The sequence below is a fragment of the Lutjanus erythropterus genome, chromosome 11 (assembly GCF_056507025.1).
Source record: "Lutjanus erythropterus isolate fLutEry1 chromosome 11, fLutEry1.hap2, whole genome shotgun sequence".
NCBI lineage: Eukaryota > Metazoa > Chordata > Actinopteri > Lutjaniformes > Lutjanidae > Lutjanus > Lutjanus erythropterus.
This window is the reverse complement of record NC_139327.1, coordinates 19,926,380-19,949,871: the sequence shown is the minus strand read 5'-3', so window position 1 is coordinate 19,949,871 and position 23,492 is coordinate 19,926,380. Positions and strand designations below refer to the sequence as shown.

General features: G+C 38.5%; 1 protein-coding gene across 1 annotated transcript in view; it reads left to right on the top strand.

Annotated features, from left to right (window-relative positions):
* cfap54 (cilia and flagella associated 54) overlaps positions 1-23,492 on the top strand; it is a 45,239-nt gene that overhangs the window by 2,591 nt on the left and 19,156 nt on the right. Inside the window, 42 exon segments of the mRNA XM_084731193.1 lie at positions 1,143-1,286; positions 2,528-2,641; positions 3,061-3,162; positions 3,668-3,857; positions 3,988-4,059; positions 4,981-5,093; positions 5,196-5,310; positions 6,101-6,186; positions 6,304-6,441; positions 7,360-7,507; positions 7,681-7,736; positions 7,918-8,046; positions 8,222-8,462; positions 8,688-8,824; positions 9,228-9,425; positions 9,531-9,623; positions 10,372-10,560; positions 11,398-11,516; positions 11,621-11,768; positions 11,963-12,118; positions 12,257-12,379; positions 12,688-12,804; positions 13,065-13,155; positions 13,737-13,826; positions 13,919-14,045; positions 14,280-14,382; positions 15,292-15,380; positions 15,493-15,690; positions 16,075-16,247; positions 16,332-16,486; positions 17,286-17,495; positions 17,762-17,961; positions 18,222-18,357; positions 18,803-18,932; positions 19,632-19,793; positions 20,367-20,576; positions 20,775-20,862; positions 21,001-21,171; positions 21,279-21,345; positions 22,430-22,615; positions 22,704-22,790; positions 22,885-23,004. Of these exon segments, the coding sequence (XP_084587319.1) occupies positions 1,143-1,286; positions 2,528-2,641; positions 3,061-3,162; positions 3,668-3,857; positions 3,988-4,059; positions 4,981-5,093; positions 5,196-5,310; positions 6,101-6,186; positions 6,304-6,441; positions 7,360-7,507; positions 7,681-7,736; positions 7,918-8,046; positions 8,222-8,462; positions 8,688-8,824; positions 9,228-9,425; positions 9,531-9,623; positions 10,372-10,560; positions 11,398-11,516; positions 11,621-11,768; positions 11,963-12,118; positions 12,257-12,379; positions 12,688-12,804; positions 13,065-13,155; positions 13,737-13,826; positions 13,919-14,045; positions 14,280-14,382; positions 15,292-15,380; positions 15,493-15,690; positions 16,075-16,247; positions 16,332-16,486; positions 17,286-17,495; positions 17,762-17,961; positions 18,222-18,357; positions 18,803-18,932; positions 19,632-19,793; positions 20,367-20,576; positions 20,775-20,862; positions 21,001-21,171; positions 21,279-21,345; positions 22,430-22,615; positions 22,704-22,790; positions 22,885-23,004 (5,721 nt within the window).

Sequence of the window (23,492 nt, the reverse complement as noted above, 5' to 3'; positions counted from 1 at the left end):
CTTTGCAGACCACAACTCTGTGATCTCTCAAACTCTATGATAAAGAATCATTACTTATACTAGAAAAGAGGCATTTACCAGAAATAATGTATTTAAGAATGGAAACAATTTAATTGATGTTATTTGGGACAGTAAAGCTTTGGAATTAATCACTTTTTCTTTTGTTTCATGTCGCTGTGTGCGGGCTTGGGGGCTCAGCTTTCATTGGATACAAGGGGGTGAGGGGGGGGGCTCCAAGCAAAAAAGGTTTGGAATCACTGGTGCAGTGGTTAGTACTCTGTGTTGTGGCTGAGGCAATTACAGTTGAAATCCAGGTCACGGCAGCATTGATAAGCTGTTCCTCTTTTATATTGTTGCTTTAACATACTCTAGTCTCTACTTCAGTTTACAGAATTGAAGCTGGACAGCTTAAGCTAATTTTCCTGTGCAAGGCAATGACTAGACTAGATTTGACCGTTTTTCTCCACGTTTGTCTACACTATACAAGACCGTGGCTGTTTGCATGTCATACCAGGAGAACCAAGCTGTTCCCACACAGAGCTCTGTATAGGGCTAGTGGCACAATGGAGAACGCGTCTGACTACGGATCAGGAGTTTCTAATGCTTGGCTCCTAGCTAGCTCAGTGTAAACTTTAGCTTGTAAATCGCTTGTTTTCAAAACTTGTTTTTCACATACTGTATATTAAAGTACACTGACAGCCGAAAGAGCCAAATGATGACGCGTCAGTGCATGTTTAAAGGCATCTGAGCCCTTGAGTTTCAGCAGATGCAGCAGAGGTACATGTCATACTCAAAGTGGCAATGATCATTTTAAGTGTTACCTGCTATTAATCTTCTTTTGGAAAACAAAATTCCAAAGTTCCTGAAAAATATACACAGCAGTAGATAAATAATTTATGAAACCAATACAAAAAAGTGGAATGTTTGATAGTCAGACCTGATAAGATCCAACTTGTGCCTTTTCTGTATTAAGTTATATCGGGAGTGTCTGATAATGAGGCAGTAGAAGATCCGCAAAACCATAATTTTTCAGACAGATTAATGTCTTTTTTTAAATGTGCTAACTGTAACAGGACACTTAGTTTGGGGTTCAGAAGTGAATTTTTAGTGACTCACTCTCACTCACTCATGATCCTGTCCAGGCACTGGAGTATCTTCTGTGGGCCAGCATCAGTTTAGAGCTCTCCATCCCTCTGATGACTGCAAAGTATCTGCCATGGATTGCCACTCTCTACTGTGCTGTCTGTCACTGTTACTATGACAACCAGGCTGTTGTGCAGGCAGAGGTGAAGGACACATTTCATCTGCATCCAGACACACACAAACACACAATCATCGTGATGCCAACAGACTATTCACATTTAATGAGTTATGAATTCCAACTGTCACCTGCTTTTGATCTGTCTTCAGTTTTTGTGAGAGCAGTCTATCTGCAGGTAATCTGTTTCAGAGAAGATTATCTAGCATTATGTAATAAAAATAATTTATTAATTGACTACTATATCAAGCAGTGGTGGACAAAGCGCTCAACTCACACAACACAATGCATTTACAAAACCTTGTAACTCTCTAAAACCACCTAATGATGCACTGACTTGCTTGCAGAACCACTATGCTACACAAAGCCTATAGAAACACCTATAAAAACTCAAGTATAGAGATGCAATCAAAAACAGAAAAGACAGCTATTGTTATTTTCTTACATAACTGTCTTAAAATCAAAGCATGGTATTAGATTGAAGCCATCTGTAAGTTCTCGAAGTCTGTTAAATAAATTAGATTTCTTTCTGGCTTCAGGGGGAGTATATACATTAACTATGTGGTATTTTTCACCCTGATAAAAACAATACAACATTAAAGGCTTTATAACATCTTGAGTTGTCTTTCTCCTGCCTCCTGCCTCCTCGCCATTATCGTATTTTGTTTGAATGAAAGAGGGAGAGCTTGCTTGTGCTTGTTACAGAGCGCGCATGGATGACGTTTTTCTGCGTTTACATCAATCTCAGTTGAGAATGGGCACTGTGATTGGTGTGGTCAATTGCGTTTTAGAAAAAACAGCCAACAGCTGACTTCAAAGCTATGCTTAGCTTAAAAGTAACGACTAACAACAACAACTTTCCTAGGAATGTATTGGAGTCAAAAGTACAATATTTGTCTTTGAAATAGTGGAGCAAAAGTTTAAGTTTACAAAAAACAAATACTCAAGTAAAGTACAGATACTTAAAAAATGCACTTAAGTACCGTACTCAAGTAAATGTACCTTGTTACTGTCCACCACTGGTATCAAGATATTACTGCCCCAGACTTGGGGAAAATAATATATTCTTCATGCTTACCTTTAAATAAGATAAAATAACTGATGTATAACTAATGTCATTTTTATCATGTATGGACATGCCGTTCTGTATGAAATTTAATCCACATATTGAAGTCACGTCAAAAATGTTCTTAAATTGAATTTCTGAATTTTTCTGAAAGTCATGTTCCTGATTTGATTAGTTGTTTGTGTTTCTTCAAATGTTAACAGGAATTTGCCGGGAGAGCCTGGGGAAAAATCACTGAGCTAGCAAAGATGGAAGAGCAGAGTGACGTTCCTGCCACTAGAGAGACCCAGAGAGCTTACAAAGAAGCCTCTATCAAGGCAGGGGGACGCTTCTCATTGAAGTACACTCTTAATACAGTTGCTGTGATAAAATATTAAAGAAATCAATCACACCTCAGTCAGCAGTGAAAAACATCAACATGTAGCACATGCAAATATTAACCATGCTAATCTGCAGATCTAATCAGTGTAAGTGCTGTATGAAGTACAATTTGCACTGTGTAAGCATCAGTGCCTTTAGGGAAAACAGTGGCTCTGCATTCATAACATCTCTCAGTGTATAAGACTACAGAATTTTCACCATGGAGCGACCACTGTATGTATAAATTCACTCAGATTGTTGTCCTCTGAAGATGTATGAATTTTATTTTAACTTTCTGTATACAAGTTAACCATTTGTTGTTTTGCCTTAACAGTGTTGATGTGCTTCTCTTTGGTTTACTAAATTGTTCTCTCAGTTGGCTGCCATGAAATTCAAGTGGATGATATTTGAGGCCCGGAGGAGACCCAAATCCACGTTCAGAATCAAAACCAGAAGTACCCTGAAGGACATACCCAATGTAATAAGATTCACTTTACTGCTACAACTAGTACTACTACTACTACTACTACTACTACTTACCTGTTGTGCTATTTATCCATCTGAATTGTTTTGGTGTGAGTTGTTGGGCTTTGAGATATCGCCCATGGAGATGTCTGCTTTCTCCCCTGTATAGTGGGGAGACAGCTTTCTTTCTTCTACTTCCTTTCTTCTAGAAAGAAAGTTGTTCCTGTGTCTTGTCTTGAATAACGTCATGATCTCTGGAGAGAGACACTGCTGTTCAGTTTTTCAAATGGATTTTTGATGTGTTGAACACCACAAGCTGTGTGCCATCTAGTTCCATTACATTTGAGACAAGGCAGACTACAGCTGATATCTCCAAAACCCAAAACACTGGGCTCCTGGGACATTTGGCTGTGTTTGTGAAAGTTAAAGACAAATCCTACTGATATTACCCTTGACTCTTGTTAATGTTGTTCTTGTAATATTACCTAAAATTGTATGCCTGCGTATATCTACTGTAGACACCGTGGCCTCGTACGACAACAGAACGTATGCTAATGGACCTGTTTGACAGCAGTGCAGCGCAGTTCTTGGGCATCTTGGAAGCACTTTGGGACACCAGACGTCCGCTGCAGACAAGGATGCCAGATGAACCAGAGCTGCAGAGGGTGAACGTGGAGCTTCTCTCTGCTGGCATCAGTATATTATCTGGTAAATAAAGCAAATCACAGAAAAAACACTTAAGTGAGTACAGTAATACAGAAATGCAATTTGATATTTAGGGCAAGAAAAAGTCACTTTATGTGCTGAATGATGTGCTTGTATATTCCTGTGTTTGAAGGAGTTGGAACTACAAGAGAGTCTCTTAGTGCACTGACACCAACATCCACTCTGTTGGATTTAGCCATTACAGGTTAGTCACTGTTTTCTTTGTTCTTTTTTGTCATTTTACAGCTAGAGATGAAACACTGTGTTCATTTCTGATTATGATTGTAATGACCAAAAATGTCATGTTTAGCAGTATTATTGCTGTATTGTTAAGGTGTGTTCTATAAGTACTGATAAACACACTGAGATCATTTCAGCAAGTTTTACATTGAAAACCTCTCAATGATTTGAAATGGCATCATGTCCTTTGCAATGTCAGTGTTTTCACTGAACCAACCCACATTACACATGGGGGCACGTGGACACCATTTACTGTGAGTTTTTCAAAGCACTGTAGGGGCAGGAATGTCATGGATGCCACAAAGACCATGGCTGCCATGCCTCCTCGATTTGGCCCTATTTCCCCTCAAAAAATTAAATCCCCTGAGGCCACAGTGGACTTAATGCCCTGCCCTCACTGCCCCAGCTGATTTCCAAGATTTCTCCTTGGCCTCTCATATTGGTATTTTTTAAATAATTTAATATTTTTCTAAATTATTTTATTCAATTATTTTTTAATGTATTTAGGCCTTTTTCAAATAAAATGCTTTCCATTCATCCATTTCAAATAAAATGAACCTTTAGCCCTCAAGTTAAATTCATTACTTCTGCGAAATTGAAATCATTGTTTAATTTGATGGACCTGCTGCTCTGGCATCAGGCCTTCATGACGTCAAATAATTGAAAACACTAAAAATTAAATTCCATTCCTCATTATGTTGATAATTAAAGTTTGAAACGGCAATTCAGTAATTACATCAGGAATTTTATTGCGGATTATCATGAAACCGATTGTTGCTTCCATTCAGCATGTACATCCCCTCATCTTGTGTTGCAAGCTGTGTGTTTTGTGCAGTGGTTGGAAATCAGTGTAAAGTAATGTAGTTGTGTTGTGTTGTGTTGCTAGGTGAAAACAAAGTACCCATCTTGTCTGCAGTGAGGTTTGTTAAGCTGTTGTTTCAGTACAAGCAGCCAGAAGCATTCACAGAACTTGCCAAAGAGATGCTGCAGGTTTTGTCTGTGAGTAGCACAAAAGCATCTACTACAGTTCTTATGATTCAGTTCAATGTGGGCTGTGTCTCTGAATGATCTTGAGTGTCTCTATGTGTCTCTCTGTGTCAGGGTGTGGAAGGTCAGTCTTTCAGGAAGGCAGAGCTGGAACTTGCTTTACTTGACAGTTTCAACAATCTACTGTCTTCCAAGAGGAGAAGCGCTCAAGAGGACGACACGATTGATGGTAGCCAGAGTGAAACTATGCCACCTGTGGTTCATTTCTGGCTTCTTTTCTGTGCTTCCTTGTGGTTGCCTTATGAACAAAATTATGAGGACCACTTGGTATCTTAACCAAGTTAATTCCTGTCCTGATAGACTTTGAGATGTATCTTCTTGTTCATAACCTGGCATTTATTAGGTATTAATAAGATGTTTGACATTGGGCCTCTGTTACTTAATTACAAAATATCCAGCAATAATTTCATGGGACCAATCTGATCTAGTATTGGTACTGAGGCCTGCTATTGCCCTATTGCCCCTGCTATTGCTACTCTACTCTCATTTAACAATGCTGCACACACTTTTCCCTTCTGTCACGCATTTGCATGTAATCTAAGGGAGAAGCAATTTGTGTCACTGTGACTCAATGCAGCTTGGGTGAAGAAATGTACTGTCCACCTCATTCACAGTGTAATAATAAAACAGCAGAAAAATGGCAATTACCAACTTACTCCACCACTGTAAACCACCGTGTTCTGAGCAAACACATTACTAATCCATGACAAACACTAACAAACAGTGAGATTTGCATTTTGGAACATAAATTATAAAATAGGCATCTCTCAGCCTATCATAAACATCAGGAAAAAAGAGCGTTGGTTATAATAGTTGTTATAATGTTTGTTGTAGTGTCAGCATCAACAGATATCTAAATTGTGATATCAGAACAGGAAAAAAGTGGTTCAATACATCTCTGTTGATTTTAGTAATCTTTGAATTATAATGTGGTTGTGTTATTTGTTTTATTCATACAGACAGGCGCAAGTCGTCATTCTCAATGAGTGATGAGTTCACTGGCCTGGTGGAGACCCTGCACAAGTCTGTTTGTGGCTCTGCTCCTGTAAGTTCCCATGATGTGTGTTTGTGTGTTGGGGTCTATCTATGAGGGATTAGGGGTCAGATTATAGTTAGTCTTATTTTTTAATGTGTACATACTCTGTGTGTGTATTTTGTGTAGGAGGTGCAGCCAGATGGGGATCTGGTTTTGGATGTTGTGTTATTTCTGTGGGGTAAAGTGAAGGCGGTCGTGCAGAAGGATCAGCTGCAAAACAGAGAGTTTACACACTACCCTGTGAAGGTAGATAACCATGATAAGGTAAGTACTTAAAAAGGTGAGGATTACTGAAGCTATTGACTTTTTCAGGATGACATAATTGTCATATATAAAATGGCAACTTTTTTTTTTTGTATGAGAAAAAAAAGAAAAAAAACCCCAGTAAAATGGCAACTTTTATACTTCACAGTGTTTACATGGACAAAATTTCTCCTGTCTAATTGAAATTGTTCTGATAAGAAATTCCTACTTACTATATGCAGCTATTGCACATACAAAAATGAATACTGCAATCCAAATAGTGATTTGGAGCCAACTGTATGTTAAATACATACAACTTTTTTAACATGCACAAACGTCTTCCACCCACTGGGAAGTATCTAATCTGACAGAAATATAACAGAAGAAGAAGAGGAAGTAGTTCTGGTTTGCCAGCCACCAGTAAACAAAGAGGAAGTAGTGTTTCTCCTCGGTAATTTTAAAGATGGATCCACATCGTATCCTGGGAATACTAACAGTTGTATTCACTACTGGTCAGTTCTGTTTTGCTACCACCATGTTGCTGTTCCTCCTTGAAACTCATTAGTGACATGTCACCTGGCCAATATACTTATTCCAGTCAGAGATGAATGATCAGAGTAAGTGTTTACATTGTTATTTTTCTATTGAATGGATTATCAAACATTTACACTAACCCTCTCAACCTGTTCGAAAATTCCTTCTGATCTGGCTCAATCTGATTAGGCCAGTCTCTTCCAATTGATGTGCACTAATTCTGATTGGACTATTATTCTGATTATTTATGGAATATTTGAGTCCGTGTAAACACAGCTAGTGAGAGTTGGACTGAATGAACTGAATGAACAGCATAAAACACATACTTATATTTACTGAATGAACAGCATATTTAATGTAGATGTCCCATTTCTCTCTGTTCATGTATTATTTTTTACCCCGTAGTGGCTGTGGTGTCTTTCTTCACTGTGTGACGTGGCCTTTGCCTGTGACTTGGCAACTGTTGACTGCATAATGATGGCAGAGTTGATCCACACATTTGCCATACAGCTAGAGAGTGTAGCTGAACACAGTCATCAAGCACAAAGTCCAGGTGAGGAATGATCTTCTACCATTTGCTCTTTTTCAGTCATTCGGACAACTGACATTTTCCATCTTTTGTACTGGATCTGGTTATCCAGAATATCACTTTGGTGTTTGGTATATTGTGGACTACTGTATATAATTAGATATGACAATATTATCATTCTGATATCTTATGTATAGCAGCTTGTGAAGCAGACAGTGATGGTGTGAAGCCAAGCTCTTTCTCTCTTCTCACGGTATGTGGATCGATTTACTCTTCATAACATCAAAGGATAATTCTGTATATTGTAAAGTGTTTACATGTGATGAAAAAACAAATTACACATATAGTGCCAGTGCAGTATTCTGTCTGATGTTTTTCAGAAATATTGTAAACGAAATATATTGTGCAATAAGTGTGTTTGTGTGTGCATGAAGAGTTCAAACACAGAGCTGCTTCAGAAGGTGCGTGAGGTGGCAGATAGGGGTCTTGAAGCTCTGGCAAAGAGTGTAGCTATGATGCTGCCCCAAGATAGCTCTGCAGTTACTGACTTCACCTTCATGCAGGTAGGTAGTTAACCTAACCCCAACACTTGCATAAAAGATGTTGAGATGTGTTTCAACAATGTATTTTAAGACAGGAAAACATGCAAAAACAATTCAGAGGAAATCAGTGTTGACTGAGAAAATACAGTGGGCGGGTGAGTGTTGCTAAAAACCCATTTTCCTCTTGTTTTGATAGAAATATAGTCCCCTCCCTCCATCTACTCTCTCCCTGTCTTCTCCGACATCACCAGAAGAGAGAAATGAAGAAGATGAATTGATGAAGAAGGAACAAGAAGTGGAAACTAAGGCAGAATCAGATACTAAAGACTCTCAGCACATTGAGTCCATCCGTGTGTCCCTGCTGGCCATAGACCTTCATCTTGAGCTAGACATCATCCACCACAGGGCTTCCCTCAAGTTACTGCAGCTAAACGCAGGTAAGTCTCACTTGACACACAGACTTACCTAAATTAAGAACTGATTAGCCTTGTTTTTTTTTAAACTGGTTTTAGTTATTATTTTTGCTACATTTTATATTTTATATTATTTAATTTCTTCTTTGAAATGGTTTTAATTGTGTTTATTTTACATTATCCAAGTATTGCTTGCTTGCTAAATATAAATAGAGTAATTTGCTCTGACACTTTGTCGGTTGTGTCTAGTCACAGAGTCTGAGCTGTTGGATCGGATCAAGAAGAACAAGGTGTCCAGAGCTCTTTTCCTGATGCAAAAAGCCTTGCTGGTGTTCAACAGCATGGAGCTGAATAGCAGCAAGAACCAAACCAAGAGTCTGCTGGAGGTAACACATGAACAAACATTCCCATTATCTTAGCCACAGTCACAACTATGTTGTGCTACATGCACCACAGTAATATGTATGTTTATCTCCAAATGTGTTTGTTTGTGTAAAAAGAGATGCAAAATATGCTTACTTTTAAATTATTCAATTAAAAAATACTGTATTACATACCTACACAGAGCCAATACCCTGTTAATAAGGCTTAATTGTAATACTTTCTTGGTTCTGGTGGTATGTAACATTTCTTTAAACTTTACAGTAAAACAAAAATAAATTACATTTCTGTACATACTGTGTAAGTGAATGGACTCATATGTAGCCACCTTTACTGATAACTGGTGAGTGAGGTGAGCTTTCATGAAGTGTAATTAGTATTCAACAGGTTTGACTGTTCTGTTGCCAGGGGGCCTCTATCCTCATAGAGAAAGCAGGGGTGGAGGAGAGAAAACTGTTTATATCCACCACCCGTAAGACTCCAGCTGAAAATAAAGACAAAGGGATGAAGGAGGAAGATGAAAACCCTCCACCTCCCCCCATCCTTCTCTCACGCACTGACCACTCCTTAACCTTTTCCCCAGCACCTTATGACCTGGAGGGACAAGTGAGATTTGCTTTTATTTATGTTGTTAATTTGCTAATCTAACCAGCAGCAAATAATCCAACAAAACTTTTGTATCGTTCTTTTTCTACTTTTGTTGCTTTGCAGGTGTGCTGGTACCAGCTGTGTGGCCATGCAGCTGAGGGCATTAACAAGAAAGTCCGCCTTGGTGACTGCAGCCTTCCAGGAACTGGAAATATGGTAGGATTTACTAGAACCCAACACTGGATTTTTGGAGCTGATGCTGATACAGATATCAAGGAGTAAAAACATCTGATATCAATATATTGACCGATATTCTTAATTTAAATTCAAAATAACACTTAAAGACCACTGCAACAGTAAGCCTTCACAGGTAACTTTAATAGTAGACTCTTCCCAAGTCCTGCCCACATTATGTCTTAAGCTTGTCTATGTTGAAAAGAAATTCAAATGCTGAAGACAGTTAAAAGATGTTGCTGAGAGACATATAAAAGTGACATTTGTGTCGTCACATCTCTCTGTTTTCTATGTTCTGTGTGTTTCTATGTTCTAAAGTAGGCCATCAGATGTAACTAGCTACTGTAACTAACAGTTGGTGTAGATTACTAACTTGTTAGAAAGTAGTTCAGCTAACTTAAGATGTAACTATATGTATGTTACTTTTACAAGGCCCCCAGCCAAATAAGGTTTTCTTTGCAACATAGATGAGCAACAGGAAGCAGAAAGTTGAAAATTTGAAAAAATAAAAACAATCTGCATAATGTAACATATACCCCGATACTGATATAGACCAATATAGCTGTGCTAGGCCAGTATCAGGCCAACAATACTGGCTGACCATTATATCTGTCTGGCTCTACAGTATGTCTCTCACAGAAGAGTGTCAGGTCTAATCTAACACTTGTCTGTGATCTTGTGTGACCTGGTGTGTGCCTATAATATTAGGTCTGACTTTGTATGTTTGAAGGTACCAGCAGGATCTGGTGAGTGTGTGCTGAGGGTGGAGGGGCTGGAGCCCAACCAAAAGTATGTGTTTGCTGTGGCAGCCTACAACAGCCAGGGAAAGCTACTGGGCAATACCATAGGAGGGACAACATTCCCACTGCTGGCATCCATGCCAGTACCACTGCTCTCCACATGGGCCCATTTGGCACAGGTACACTAAATACTATTGAAAACTATTATCAAGTGGGCATGTGATACCAGTTAATCACCTCACCGCATATTTTTCTGGTACTGACTAACACTTTCTGTAAATTGCAGTTAAAGCTTCTGACTTTAAATAGTAAAAATGCATATATCATATTCAAAATTTGGTTCCTCATTGAGCATCCACAAAGATCTTAGCATCTCAATTTGCTGTTTAGACCATCTTAAAGGGGAGGTTCACTCCAAAATCAGAAATCCATATTCTACCTCTTAACTGCAATGCTATTTATCCATCGAGATAGTTTTGGTATGAGTTGCCAAGTTTTTGGAGATATCAGCCATAGAGATGTCTGCCTTCTCTCCAATTTGGCATGTGGTGCTTGAGGCACCAAAAATACATTCGAAAAATCCAAAACCAGTGTCTGTTTCCAAAAATCATGACGTGGCTGCTCATGATAATCCACACACCTTGTTGTGAGCAGTTTCAAGTAGCAACTACTGTATTTCTAGTAGAAAGAGAGATTTATTTGTACTTCGAAATGGCTGATTACTGTGATCTAACTTCTGTTGTCCTTTGGCAAACAGAGCCAACTATTTTGTCTCATCTTTAATCATCAGGGTGTAATGATCAGTGATTTTGTCATATTTTTTGTTGTCATGAAGTGATAGGATGTCAAATACTTATTGCTAAAAAATTAATTTACTAGGACTAAAATATGCATGCTTCTGTTGTTCATTGTTGGGGTTTTGTCCCATGACAAACTGTTGAGCACCTTCATTCTAATGCCAACAGTTCAGAGAAAAATCAGTATTATGGTTGTTGCTTTCTTGACTCCTTTCTCAGGTGGCATTTCAAACAAAGCAGTACACCATAGCAAAGAAAGCCTGCAGAGAACTGTGGAGCCACTACACCTACACTGACCCTGGCTCCCACAGCACACAGGATAGACTTGCTACCACAGGGTGAGGAGTCAAACACATATACATCCACACAATTTAAGTTGAGGGGTATGTATTTACTGGCACTTGCTAATCTCTTTTACTGTATCACCATTCATCATCTGAAGGTTGTGCATTCAGACCCTGCAACAGTCCTCTCCTCACCTGTGTCAGCTGTTCCTCACTTCCATCCTCATTGAGACAGAGATCAACATTCAGCAGGGGTCACTCTACTGTGACTCATTCAGTGACAACGGGCCATTTATCTGGGAACAGGTAAGAAAATGATCTGAACAGAGAGGTGTGTACAGTAAGGATGTATTTAATTGCTTTATTGTTGTATGGTTATCATTGTTAGCAGCATCACAGTGTGCAAATGTATGTCATCTTTTGGTTGTATTGATATGAACAAAGGTTATGAAACTTTGAAACTAACATGAACATAATAAATGGCATGTGTGTGTATGCAGGAAGCCAGACTGGCAGAGTGTGAGCGAATGCTGGTGGCCATTGATCTGGCAATGTGGTTGAATGATGGCAGCACTGCAGTGCAAGCTGTAGTTAGCTGTTATGGCCTTTTGGCCCCTCTAATCTTCCATCAGATCATTTGTGACCCTGTGGTGCAGGTATGAAAAAACCTCATCCATACAAATATTCTGTGCTACAAGAGCAAACTTTGCTTTGTTAACAATGTAGCACAATACAAACAGCAAATAATTCATAACTGTGTTTGTTTATGCCCCTGTCTGTGTGCTGATGTTCAGGTGCTAAAAAAATGCTTGATAGTTTTGGAGGTGAATTCAAGTCTTCTAAAACAAAAATGGCCTGGAAACACCTCAGAATCATTTATGCACATGATAGCCTGCATCACCTACTACCTGTCGAAGGTGGGTCTGCATATGTATATGTGCAGTTTATGCGTTTTAATTCTGATGTTGCTTTTATTTTTGTAAAAATATGCTTCCAAATCCTGTAAGTTTTAGTGCCACCACATTTAAAAAGATGACATAAATTATTTTTTGTGGTAATTTTTGCTAAGTGTAGATTGACAGACATTGGTTACATTGTTAAGATATTTTATTCGTTTTTTTTTAGTATTTAACAGACATGACTTAGAGTTCCCTGATATACCAAATAATGAACAACCAAGAGCCTTGCACCAAATAATTTTTCCTCCTCCATTCTTCCTGTGCAGGCATTACGTGTGCTCAGGTTGCATCAGACAGCTTCTGTGATGATGGACTGTGGTCGCAGGCTGCTCCAAGAGGTGTATGATGCCCAGCTGCAGATCAGAAGACTTACCAGTGAAGCTGTGGGTATAAGAACAGGAGAAATGTGCAAATTTATTTCATGATTTATCATCACTCTTAATGTTAGATTGTGAAATGAAATATGATTACGCAATATATTCTCAGATTTTTAGAAAAGACTGCTATAATTTTAGTGATGTTTTGATATTAAATAATGTTAAATATAACCAACTAAAGAACAATTTGTTCCACTGTTTTTGTGTGTGTGTGTGTGTGTGTGTGTGTGTGTGTGTGTGTGTGTGTGTGCTTCATTGCAATCAAGGGTGAAATGAAGTTAAGTCTTCAGATGAAGGCACTGAATTCGAAGAACAAGAAAAGACTCACATGTGAAGCAGCTCTGAAGGCAGACAATGGTAACACACACACACACACACACACACACACACACACACACACACACACACACACACACTCACACAAGTATGTTGAAAACAAGGTGGGGTGTATAGCAAGACGTTTATACTATCTGCCTTACTATTAGTGACTGAAGCTGTCTTTGTTGAAAATATTCCAGGACGGTTTTTATTTCCACATTTTACATGATCTTTTATAATATAATTTTGCATCTACTGTTAAATAATAAACACTTTTTTAATGTTTAATAGAAAATACTTCTTCATCAAAACTAAAACTGACATGTTATCACATCTTTTGAGTCTCTCAGCTGTTCAGTGGCTCTAACTCATTATTTTGACATACTAAGTCATCATTTTGCAACACCTAACTCATTATTTTGACATACTAAGTTATTATTTTGACATACTAAGCCATTGTTTTGATGTACTAACTAAGTACTTTGAGGAACTAACTAATTTTTAAATCCTTACTCTTACATAGTAAGCCATTGTTTTGACATACTAAATCATAATTGTGAGAAACTTTCTCATTATAATGACTTATTTTATCTATTCGATGTCTGTCTTTTTTTCTGCAGAGATTTTACGTCCACTGACTGGCAGGGAGGATCCCATCATATTGTATGATCTGATCTCCAACAGCACATTACAGGATGCCTATCAAAATGGTAAGTGGCTCACACTCTTACTTACATACAAAAATCAAATAATAATTCTTGTTCATTTACACCTGTGTTTTGTGTATATGTGTTCTTGATAGTGATGAAGCTCAGAAGAAAGGTGTATTTTATTGAGTTTGCTGCACTACTTCTCCAGAGAACCATGGAAGAAGGCCACCCAGACCTTGTGTTAAAGTGGGGGCAAAGCATATTTGAATTTCTTTCCAGGTGTGCTTTTCCTGTGTACCTCTTTGCTGATTAAAAATTGTAATATTTAAGATTTCAGCTTTAATGTCATGATCATTGTGTGTTACTCAGATAAATACTGTTATAATCAAAACATCAAACAATGCATTACTGTCCATTTACCTATTGATAATATTCTGCACTTTATTATAAATGGTAGCTATTTTGCCTATGCTGATAAAGGCTTGAGTATGTGAATGCTTCTGTCTTTGTCAGGCGTGACGACATGATGAAACTATCCACAAGATGTTTGGAGGGAAACAGTCAGTGTAAAAGAAGAAGTAGTGCTCAGACTCAGAAAGGAAATGAACTACCGCAGGTGAAAATACACATAAGCACACAAATACCCCACACATAGTGTACATGTGGCCATAGGCACCATCTATGGGGAGCATTAGTTTTTCTGCTCCCCCCAAAGTCATAGCATATGCTACACTATTCATATTTTCATGCAGGGCAGTGTGTGTTGTTGCTTTTATGTGTTGTTTGGCGAGCAAGTGCTTTATAATTTTTTACAATTGCTCAAGCATGATTTTGAAAACAGGGCTCATTTTATCAAAACACGACACACAATTCACCCAACCACACACAAGTAGCAGAGCACCTCAGATCTTTTGCAAAATGAAATACTTCATTCAAAACTGAACAAAAATTAGTTAAAACCCTTCTTTGTCACCACACATGCCTCGTATGATCTGATTTTGTTTGAACCAGCTAGACACTGCTGTGTGTATCTAAAATACATTTAACATTTTTTATTTTTTATTTTTAAAAAAGTTTGGGTTTTTTAGAGATATTGTTAGGGAGTGGTTCCCACCTCACAATTTTTATTAATCATTAACAGTAATTAGAGGTGGCACTGCTAAAAAAGATTCAAAAGACCAATTTCAGTGAAATTAAGTTCATAAGGATAGAATCAGAAGAATCATGTCACTTCTTTGCCCTTTAAAAACACTGCCTTTCAAAATACCACATGATTCAAACAATGGATCAAACATGGCACATCACTGCAGGCAGGGGGACACAGAAGACCAGGGGAGAAATATAGAATTTATAGAGTTTTGTTGTGGATCCTGTCCACAGCAGTTCATTGCTTATCTTATGTTCTACTGGTCCACTTTGCTTCCCCAAACTGGGAGTTAACGATATCAATAAGTACATCTCCACATCATATAATCCAATTTGTCCCTTTAATATAAAATGTAAATACTCTTTTTGCTTTTTGTAGCAGAACAAGAACACACCTCAAGATGACACAAGAAAGAAACTACAGCTGAAAATGCCACAGATCACGCATCAGAGAGTGAGAACTAGCAGGTACAATGTGTGTGTGTGTGTGTTTCTCTGAGTGTTTGCGGATGTGTGTTATGTGTAATTATTAGTGTGGGTTTGCATAACCACACATGCGCTGGACTCTCTCTGTGTGCAGATGGATGGTGACTGCAGAGAACCTGTCAACCGTGATGTCGTTGGTGGTGCAACGCCACAAGAAGCAACTTCAGCTGAGGAATATGTGCTGTGAGGAGAGAATTTGGAGGTCTCACCTAAACTACAGTGTGGCTCAAGCCCATTTAGCAATGCTTTACCAGGGCCTGGACCAGCTGCATGGAGAAGCACTGCAACACAGGTTCACTCACAACATAATAGCTACTTTACTCCACCTTTTCTGAGTTCTCTGGGAACTGGAACTTGATAGGTTACATTAGTTAAATTAACTGGCACAATGGGTTTCTACAATTACATGTCATCACTGAGAGATTAGATTAGATTAGATTAGATTAGATTAGATTAGATTAGATTAGATTAGATTAGAGATTAGATAGATATGCAGCATTGCATAATTTTTTGGGATGCATTTTTAGCGTTGCTTTTGGTATCTGAACTCAGATATTGTACTATATGTAGTCATAATTGCTATTATTAGTGTTAAAAACAAAATCATTCTACATATATACGTATATGATATATTCATGTGCCTGTAATATTGTATCCTGTATGCATTTTGTTTCAGGTATAGCCAGTTAAATCCGTTCTGTTTCTCTCTGGCCTACTCTGGTGTCCTGGTGCAGAGGAGCTCACAACCACAGCAGTCGTCTAAATGTGAGGCTGTCTCATGGAGACGCTCCTCTCGCTCTGGTCTTAGGGACTCTGCAACTGCATGCAAAGACAGCAGCAAAAAGGAGGGTGAGGAAAATGTCCAAGTCTGAAAAATAAAAAGAACTATCACCTGTTCTGTAGTTCATCACTCATGTCAACCTATTTTTCCAGCAGTCAGAGTTGATGACTCTGTCTCAGATGAGAGTTGTGAGGAGGGAGAGGATTCCTCTCAAACTATGGGACAGCAGATTGAGATGAACAGACACACTGCTGCCTTGCTGCTGGACTCACTTAACAAAGCTGCTCTATATCTCCGAAGGGCCATGGTACTGTATATACATACATGAACATACACTCACACACAAGTATAGAAATGCAGACATTACATGGGACCATGTAGTGTAAATCCAGGCTTTGGTAACTTTGTGTATTGTGTGAAAACCACATCACATGACAACCACAATCTTTTGGACCTTCTGTTTATTCTGTTGTTTAGTCGTGTACTGCACAATATGTTCTGTATGTGCTATTGATTTTTCTGGTGGCACCATAAAAGTCGAAGATTTGACTCATCAGTCAGAGACCCCTCAGTCAACTGAGATTTCTTCTAGTTGAGAATATGTTTAATAACAGGATAACATGACAAATATCAATAACAGGATGAAACCAATAGAAGCTTATGCAAATGCACAGGGACAAAATTTCAATGGATAATATGATGGATGGATAAGTATGAATATAAAGTTTATATTAACTGGTGCACTTAAAATCTTCACAATATGTGCTGGTAAGTAACTGATGAGAGAAGGTGAAATGACTAGTAAGGAAACACTTGGCAGTGTGCTGATTTTCTGACCTTTTCTGATTTTACTTTCTCTGTGACTGTGTCTCTGATGTTTTCACATCACAGATGATGAAGAAAGGCATTAAGATGCAAGTCTTTCTGTCAAAACATGCTCATGTAGGGGTAAGAATTTAGTGTGGCACACTGAATTGGAAAAAAAAAGAACAAATCATTGAATAGTTGTATTGGTGTTTTTTTCTCGTCTGGGACAGCCCTATTTTACTTTCATAATCTGTGTGTAGTATATTGTATTTTATGTTTCTTTTTACAATATTTTGCAGGTGTTGGCGCACCGTGGCAGCCACTGGACCACTCTGCAGTGTGTGTGTCAGACTGTGTGGGACCAAGGCTGCAGAATCACTGTCTTAGTCCAGAGAACTGCTCAGTTTGAACCTCCCTGCCCCATCACAGCAGACCAGCTGCACACCACCTTCACCCCACTACTGGTGCTGGCTACTGACCTAATCATGGACATGCTGAACAAACTAGGGGTAAGCATAACATGCCGATATGCACATTTGTTTTAAAAACTCATTTTTCTTTTGCTCTCATACTTTATTGCTCTCAACATATAAAAACAAAATCAAAAGATTGCAAAATGTGTTGCAATCTATAGGTTGCCAATGATTGCTGTGATCACTATAATCTGCATTTTGTCTTATGAGAAACAACACATTTACAGCTACAAAGGAAAGTTGACATAGTCCTCTTTGTCACTTTCATTTTGATCCTTCTACTTCTTCTTTGTCACTCCTAGCTGTGGAGTTTGTATGACAGCGACTCAACTGAGGAAGAACTGGAGTCCAGTCTCCACTTCTCAGCCCCACTGGATGACGGCACACATGTGGACCTGCGTTGGGTCCGCACCTTGGTGTTGCACACTCTGGAGTGCCTCCATGACCTTGGCAAATGGGAAAAACTGGCCCACTTGGCCTTAGTCTTCAACTCATACACACGGTGAATAAGACAGGGAATCATAACAGGGAATTTGATCGGAGCTTTTGAATGTGAAGACATTTAGAACCATAAGAGCAAAGCATGCACTCATATACTATAATGTACAAAAATAATAGGAGAAACATTTAATAAACATGTTAAGTGGACGTGAAGACAACACACTGCTCTTTTTATGTCTTGTGTCTGCCATATTTTTGCTCATTAATCAGTTTGTAAACCTGGATTGAATACCCAAGGTCTTGTATGTGTGTGTATCCCAGGGAACGTTATGCCTTGATTGTAACGCCTCTACTAGTTCATGCTCAGAGGAGGCTGCTTGAAAGGATTAGTTCTTTTGGAGGACCTGCAGTCCCGCTGCCACACCACGTTAAGACACAGAAGGCCACTGGCAAGGAGGTAGCACAGACACACACGCACAGACACATTTTCAAGTGTAACAAGGGAAACCAAGCCAATTAACTTCTTTATAGAAATACCATTCACTATTGGATTACTTTACAAAATAAAGAAATACCAAACTTATTTTTTAGGATTTTCTTTGTTGTTTTGGGGTTTGTTTATGGTTCCATATATTATCTCAGTATTCTTCCACAAAAATGAAACTAAAAAAAAAAAAAAGAATTGATGATAATCAAAAATGATGATAATGTTTTAAGAGTTTGTACAGTTCACATCATTCAGCACCTATCTAGAAAAAAGAATCTAGAAACATGTTTACATCATGTTTTTGCCCCATTAAAAGTGAAATAACAAATTTATCTCTTTGCATTAATTTATACGTTGAGTGTATTGCACTGTATCGGTATATACTGTATGTGGTGCTATCTTTTCTACATTTCAGGTAAATTACAGGAGCTATGCAGGCACCCAGGTGCTCAGTGGCTGGATTCCTCACCCTGTAAAGCAACCACCCATTTACAAAAAAAAAGCACTTGCAAGCTCCATTTCTCGAGACACAGCTGATCTTAAAGGTTTGAACTGCCAGCCTCATGTCACATCATGTTCAGACATTTCAATCACACAAGCTATTGGCAGGCAGGAGAAATGATAACTGTGCTACAAGTGAAATGAAATTATGTAAGAATGGTGGAATGGTAAGTTACTATGGTATGAATTGGGCAAACTTTTGGGCAAAATTTTTATATAGCCAACCTTAATTTCTCTAAATATTTACAAATATCTCATGATGGCTTACTGGACTTTATAAGCAAAAAACAATGAAAATCTGTTTCTTTCAAAACTGTACAAGATCCTACAAGAAACAAAGGTAAAACAGACAAAACTAAAGAGTAATGGGAAATAAGCATGTAAAAGATTTCCAAGACAACAAAATCAAAATATCTGAAAGAATTTGCTGGGAACACGAACAAGAGGTGACACCAAAAAGAGACAGAGAAGATGAATTCAAAAGGTAGGGAAATAGTTGGATGGAATAGTAAAATTTAATTGAATAAATTAAAATTAAGAGAGTACAGACGGATCCCCCTTTTTTCTGTCCTTTCTGTGTGTTTTTTTTTTTTTTTGTTATTTCCTTCAGTTTGTCTGTAGTAAAATTTCATATATGTGGCAGGATGATTAGAGTAAGTGATGAATTTAATAACTTCAACAAAGTTTGAACAGGTTGTGTTTGCATATGCAGTGTTTTCATGCATGTATGTCTTGTGTCCAAGGTGCAGAGATACACCTCTCCATGTCCCTTGTGTGTGTCCCTCTGGATGTAGAAGACACACTGAACTGTTACCGACAAGCTCTTGAGAAAAGACCACATTGTCTTCAGGTTTTCCAGCATAGTCGCTCATTACTGCTACTGCTGCTGGGATACACACAGCCCTGTGAGTTCAGTGCTGATTGAGTGGACATATACATAGGGATGAACAGTATAAACAGTATAGAAAATACACCTATATGAAATTACTCTGTGGTATAAATTTCACTATACCATGCTGACTGATGGAGCCTTCACTTTGCTTGACCAAAAAAAAGTTATCCCAAAGTTTGTGGGGTTATTCAGAACATTTCATTCTCTATGCCATCCTTGTTTATGACTTTCTGCCCGCTTGATCCACTCTGTGCAGCTTGATGCAGCATCCATCAAAAATAGACTTGGTGCATAGAGCAGGGTGCCGCTTGTTGTGTAGCTCTGCACTGTGTGACGTATGTCCTAGTAATATAGTTTAGTTATAGTAACAGTAATAGCTGCCATGCAGTCGCTATACCAGTGCTTTAACCCTTTAGAAGTATTGATATCAAAATCTTAAGAAAAATGAATATACTGTGATATATACTGTTACCCTTCATGCTTCAAATTATATGGCGATATATGTAAATTTTAGGTCATACCACCCGTGCACTCACATAACAGCAGTCTGAAACTCTCTGTGTTTGCATTGCTTGTGTCTCTCCAGGCTTTGCGCCACAGTTGCAGCACTGTCAGAGCAGAGGTCTAAGCCATTCTGCAAGCCTGGTTGATTTCAGTCCCATAGTTAGGCCCACTCCAAATATGCAACCTTGTGATCTGACCGAAGAGGACTTCGCTACTCCAAGTGCTCTCTACAGCCTCCCTATCAGCCCTGACCACATGCTGACTGTCACTGCTTCATATTCCACCTGCATTCGTAAGAGCAAAAATACTTCAATAACATGCTTTGCTTAAATAACACAAGTTGTCAACACTGAGTTAGATGTGTTATAAAAGAGTAGTAACAGCAGACTAAATGATAAGATAATAGTGGAATATCTGAATGAAATACAGTATGTGTCACTGGCTACCAGGGTTTTACTTTCCTTCCCATGTCCATCTAACTTTTCTTCAGAGTATCTCCAGGCCAACGGTCATGACTCCCTCAGAGTTCTGGCACTGCACGAAATAGGAAACCTGCAGTTCTACAATGGAAATACATGGTCAGAATCTGAATCTGAGTGTGTATGTGTATGTGCGTGTGTGTGTTGAAGCAAACCTACAGCTGCAATTAGATAGAAAATAGCTACACTTTTTGAGTGCCTATATAAATTTGATTCCTGCCTGTGTTTTCTCTCCAGGGCAGCACACTCATTCTGGAGTAAAGCTGTAGATTGTGCCTTACAGAGCTCAGGCGTTGTAGAGAAATGGGATGGTGTGTCTTTTGGAGGTGGCTCCCTGCAACAAACCCTGAAACAGGCTGGCATTTGGGGATGTCTACAGGCTGCTGTGCTCACCGCTAAGATTGCGCAGTATGTTTCAGTGAGATTTATCATCAATTTGTTTTTTTGTGTGTGTTGCATGCAAATCCATTTACAGTAACACTACCTGGTCCTGAAGGATGTGTGTTGATCAACAGGTATATCTTAACTTCTGACATTAGCCAGCGCAGCAACTGCTGCCTCCTGTCTGCTCACCTCTTTAAGGTAATACATCCACAGGATGTTACATCTCTCTCCTTACAAACAGGTGCCTAATTGCATAAACCACCTTAAGCTTCAAACTTAAGTTTTTGTCCAAAGCAAAATATTTCCCTGAGCGAAGGGGTTCACTTTGTTGCCATGGTTACGCTTCACTCACATTTTTTTTTTAATGTTAGTCAACAGCATTATCGTCAGTTGTTAGCTAGCTGAGTTAACACACAGTTAGCCTGTTTTAGCTAGCTTCTCCAAAACTGGCAACAAAGAGAAACAAAAAGAAATCTAAGTGGACAGAAGGTGAGAATGTTGTTCTACTCAAAGAATGTAGAAAGCACAATTGTGCAAAATGCACACAAGCAGAAGATGTGGCAAGAAGTAACACTGACTAACAAAATCAATGCAACAAATCTGCTGAGAAATGAGCTGTAGATGAAGTAATGAAGACATTAAAGTTTATTACTGTGACACATTTATGTTGTGTTCATTTTGGAGGCCCTTGTGGACAAAAGGTAGTTTTTCCACCTTAATAACCGCAAAATATCAAAAAGAAAATTGTAACCTGTGAATGTGCTTCTCACCATAACTTTTCGTATGAAATTGTAAACATGGGGTTTTTTCATCTGATTCCATGTAGTCTGACCTGGTGGCAGCCATTATGAACAATTGTACAGAAAAATACCAATCTTGGTCTCGTTAATTTAGGTAGGTCATATGGAGGTATCAGTGAAAACTGAGACTGTTTAATAACAAGTGAAAAACTCCTTGTAGTAGCTTTAAAAGTAGCTAAGGGCAAACACATAGTAGTGTGAATATAACCTCAGGGTTTCCCTAACAACATCTTAAAGAAATCCTTATAGTAATTTTATGCCACTCATTTTTTCCTAAGACATCCTTTGCTGAAAATTTAAGGGAAACCTTAGCCTAAGTAGTTTTATGCAATTGGGCACTGATTTTTTCTTTTGTTGCTTGATGTTCTATTGAGAAAATGACTCTAGGAGAAGCTCTCATGATCGTATACAGCAAGTTTTATTGTCTGTTTGTGTGCATTCATTCTGACATGCTTGCGTATGTGTGTGACCCACTTTCCTAGTGTGTGCTATGTTGCTCCCTGGCTCAGCCCCAGGCCGACCTTCAGTATGCCTATCACAGCATGGGAAATGAACTGCTCTCTGGAGTCGACCTTTTCTCTGAACCCCACAGGATCAACCTCAGCACCACTGTAGCCAGCCTTAACTTCATCTGCCACTGGCTTTACACCGCAGACTACTACATCACAGTACACACTAACACTGTCTGCCTGTCTTCATTTTGAGCTGCAATGCTCAAGATAAATAATTGACTTAGTGTTAAATTTGTAATTTCAGCTACTGCCCATGCTAGCCCTTTACCTACATGTTGTTGGGACTGTGTGCAGAGATGTGCAACGCACCATTGAGGGTAAAATACTTAAGGTCAGCATTTGGGTTTGTCTTCTATACATCCATTTAAGTGTTTTCCTCTCACAGTCCTGTTGGAGTTTTTAGTCTGGGTTGGTGTTTTCTGCAGATACGTGCCCTTACTGAACTGTGTCTGTTCACTGAAGCTGTAAAAGAATCAGTTCAACTCACTCAAGGAATGGGGGTCCTTCTGCCTTATGGACACTACATCACCAAAAACGATCTCCAAGTATGAACACACACACATTTATTACCTCTTTGCATTTTTTTCTCTTAGTCCGTGTAAGCTGGTAATGTTAAAAAGTGTTGCATCTCACTATTGTTGACATACTCTTCAAAATCAAAGTCAGAACCTATTTCATTGTCCATATAAGGAATAAGCTGTGGTGTATTGGTCCATATGAACAAAGTACTAAGATTATAAATAATGATTAAGGCAAGTACTGTGAGTCAAAAACAGCAGCATAAATTGAAAATAAGAATTGTCAACAAACAACATACTTTTTGTATGTCAGTGTACAAAAATATAAAAATATATAATCAGTTAAAACAACATATACAAATATGACTAATTTAAAAGAGTGAAGGAGCTCTACAGGCTTATGCAGGAATGAGAAGAATAGAGTCTGGTGGGTAGTGCTTAACATTAATGTAATACGTAGAGTAAGGATACACAATATGGTAAAAAAGGCAATTATTTCAACTTTAATTGTTACT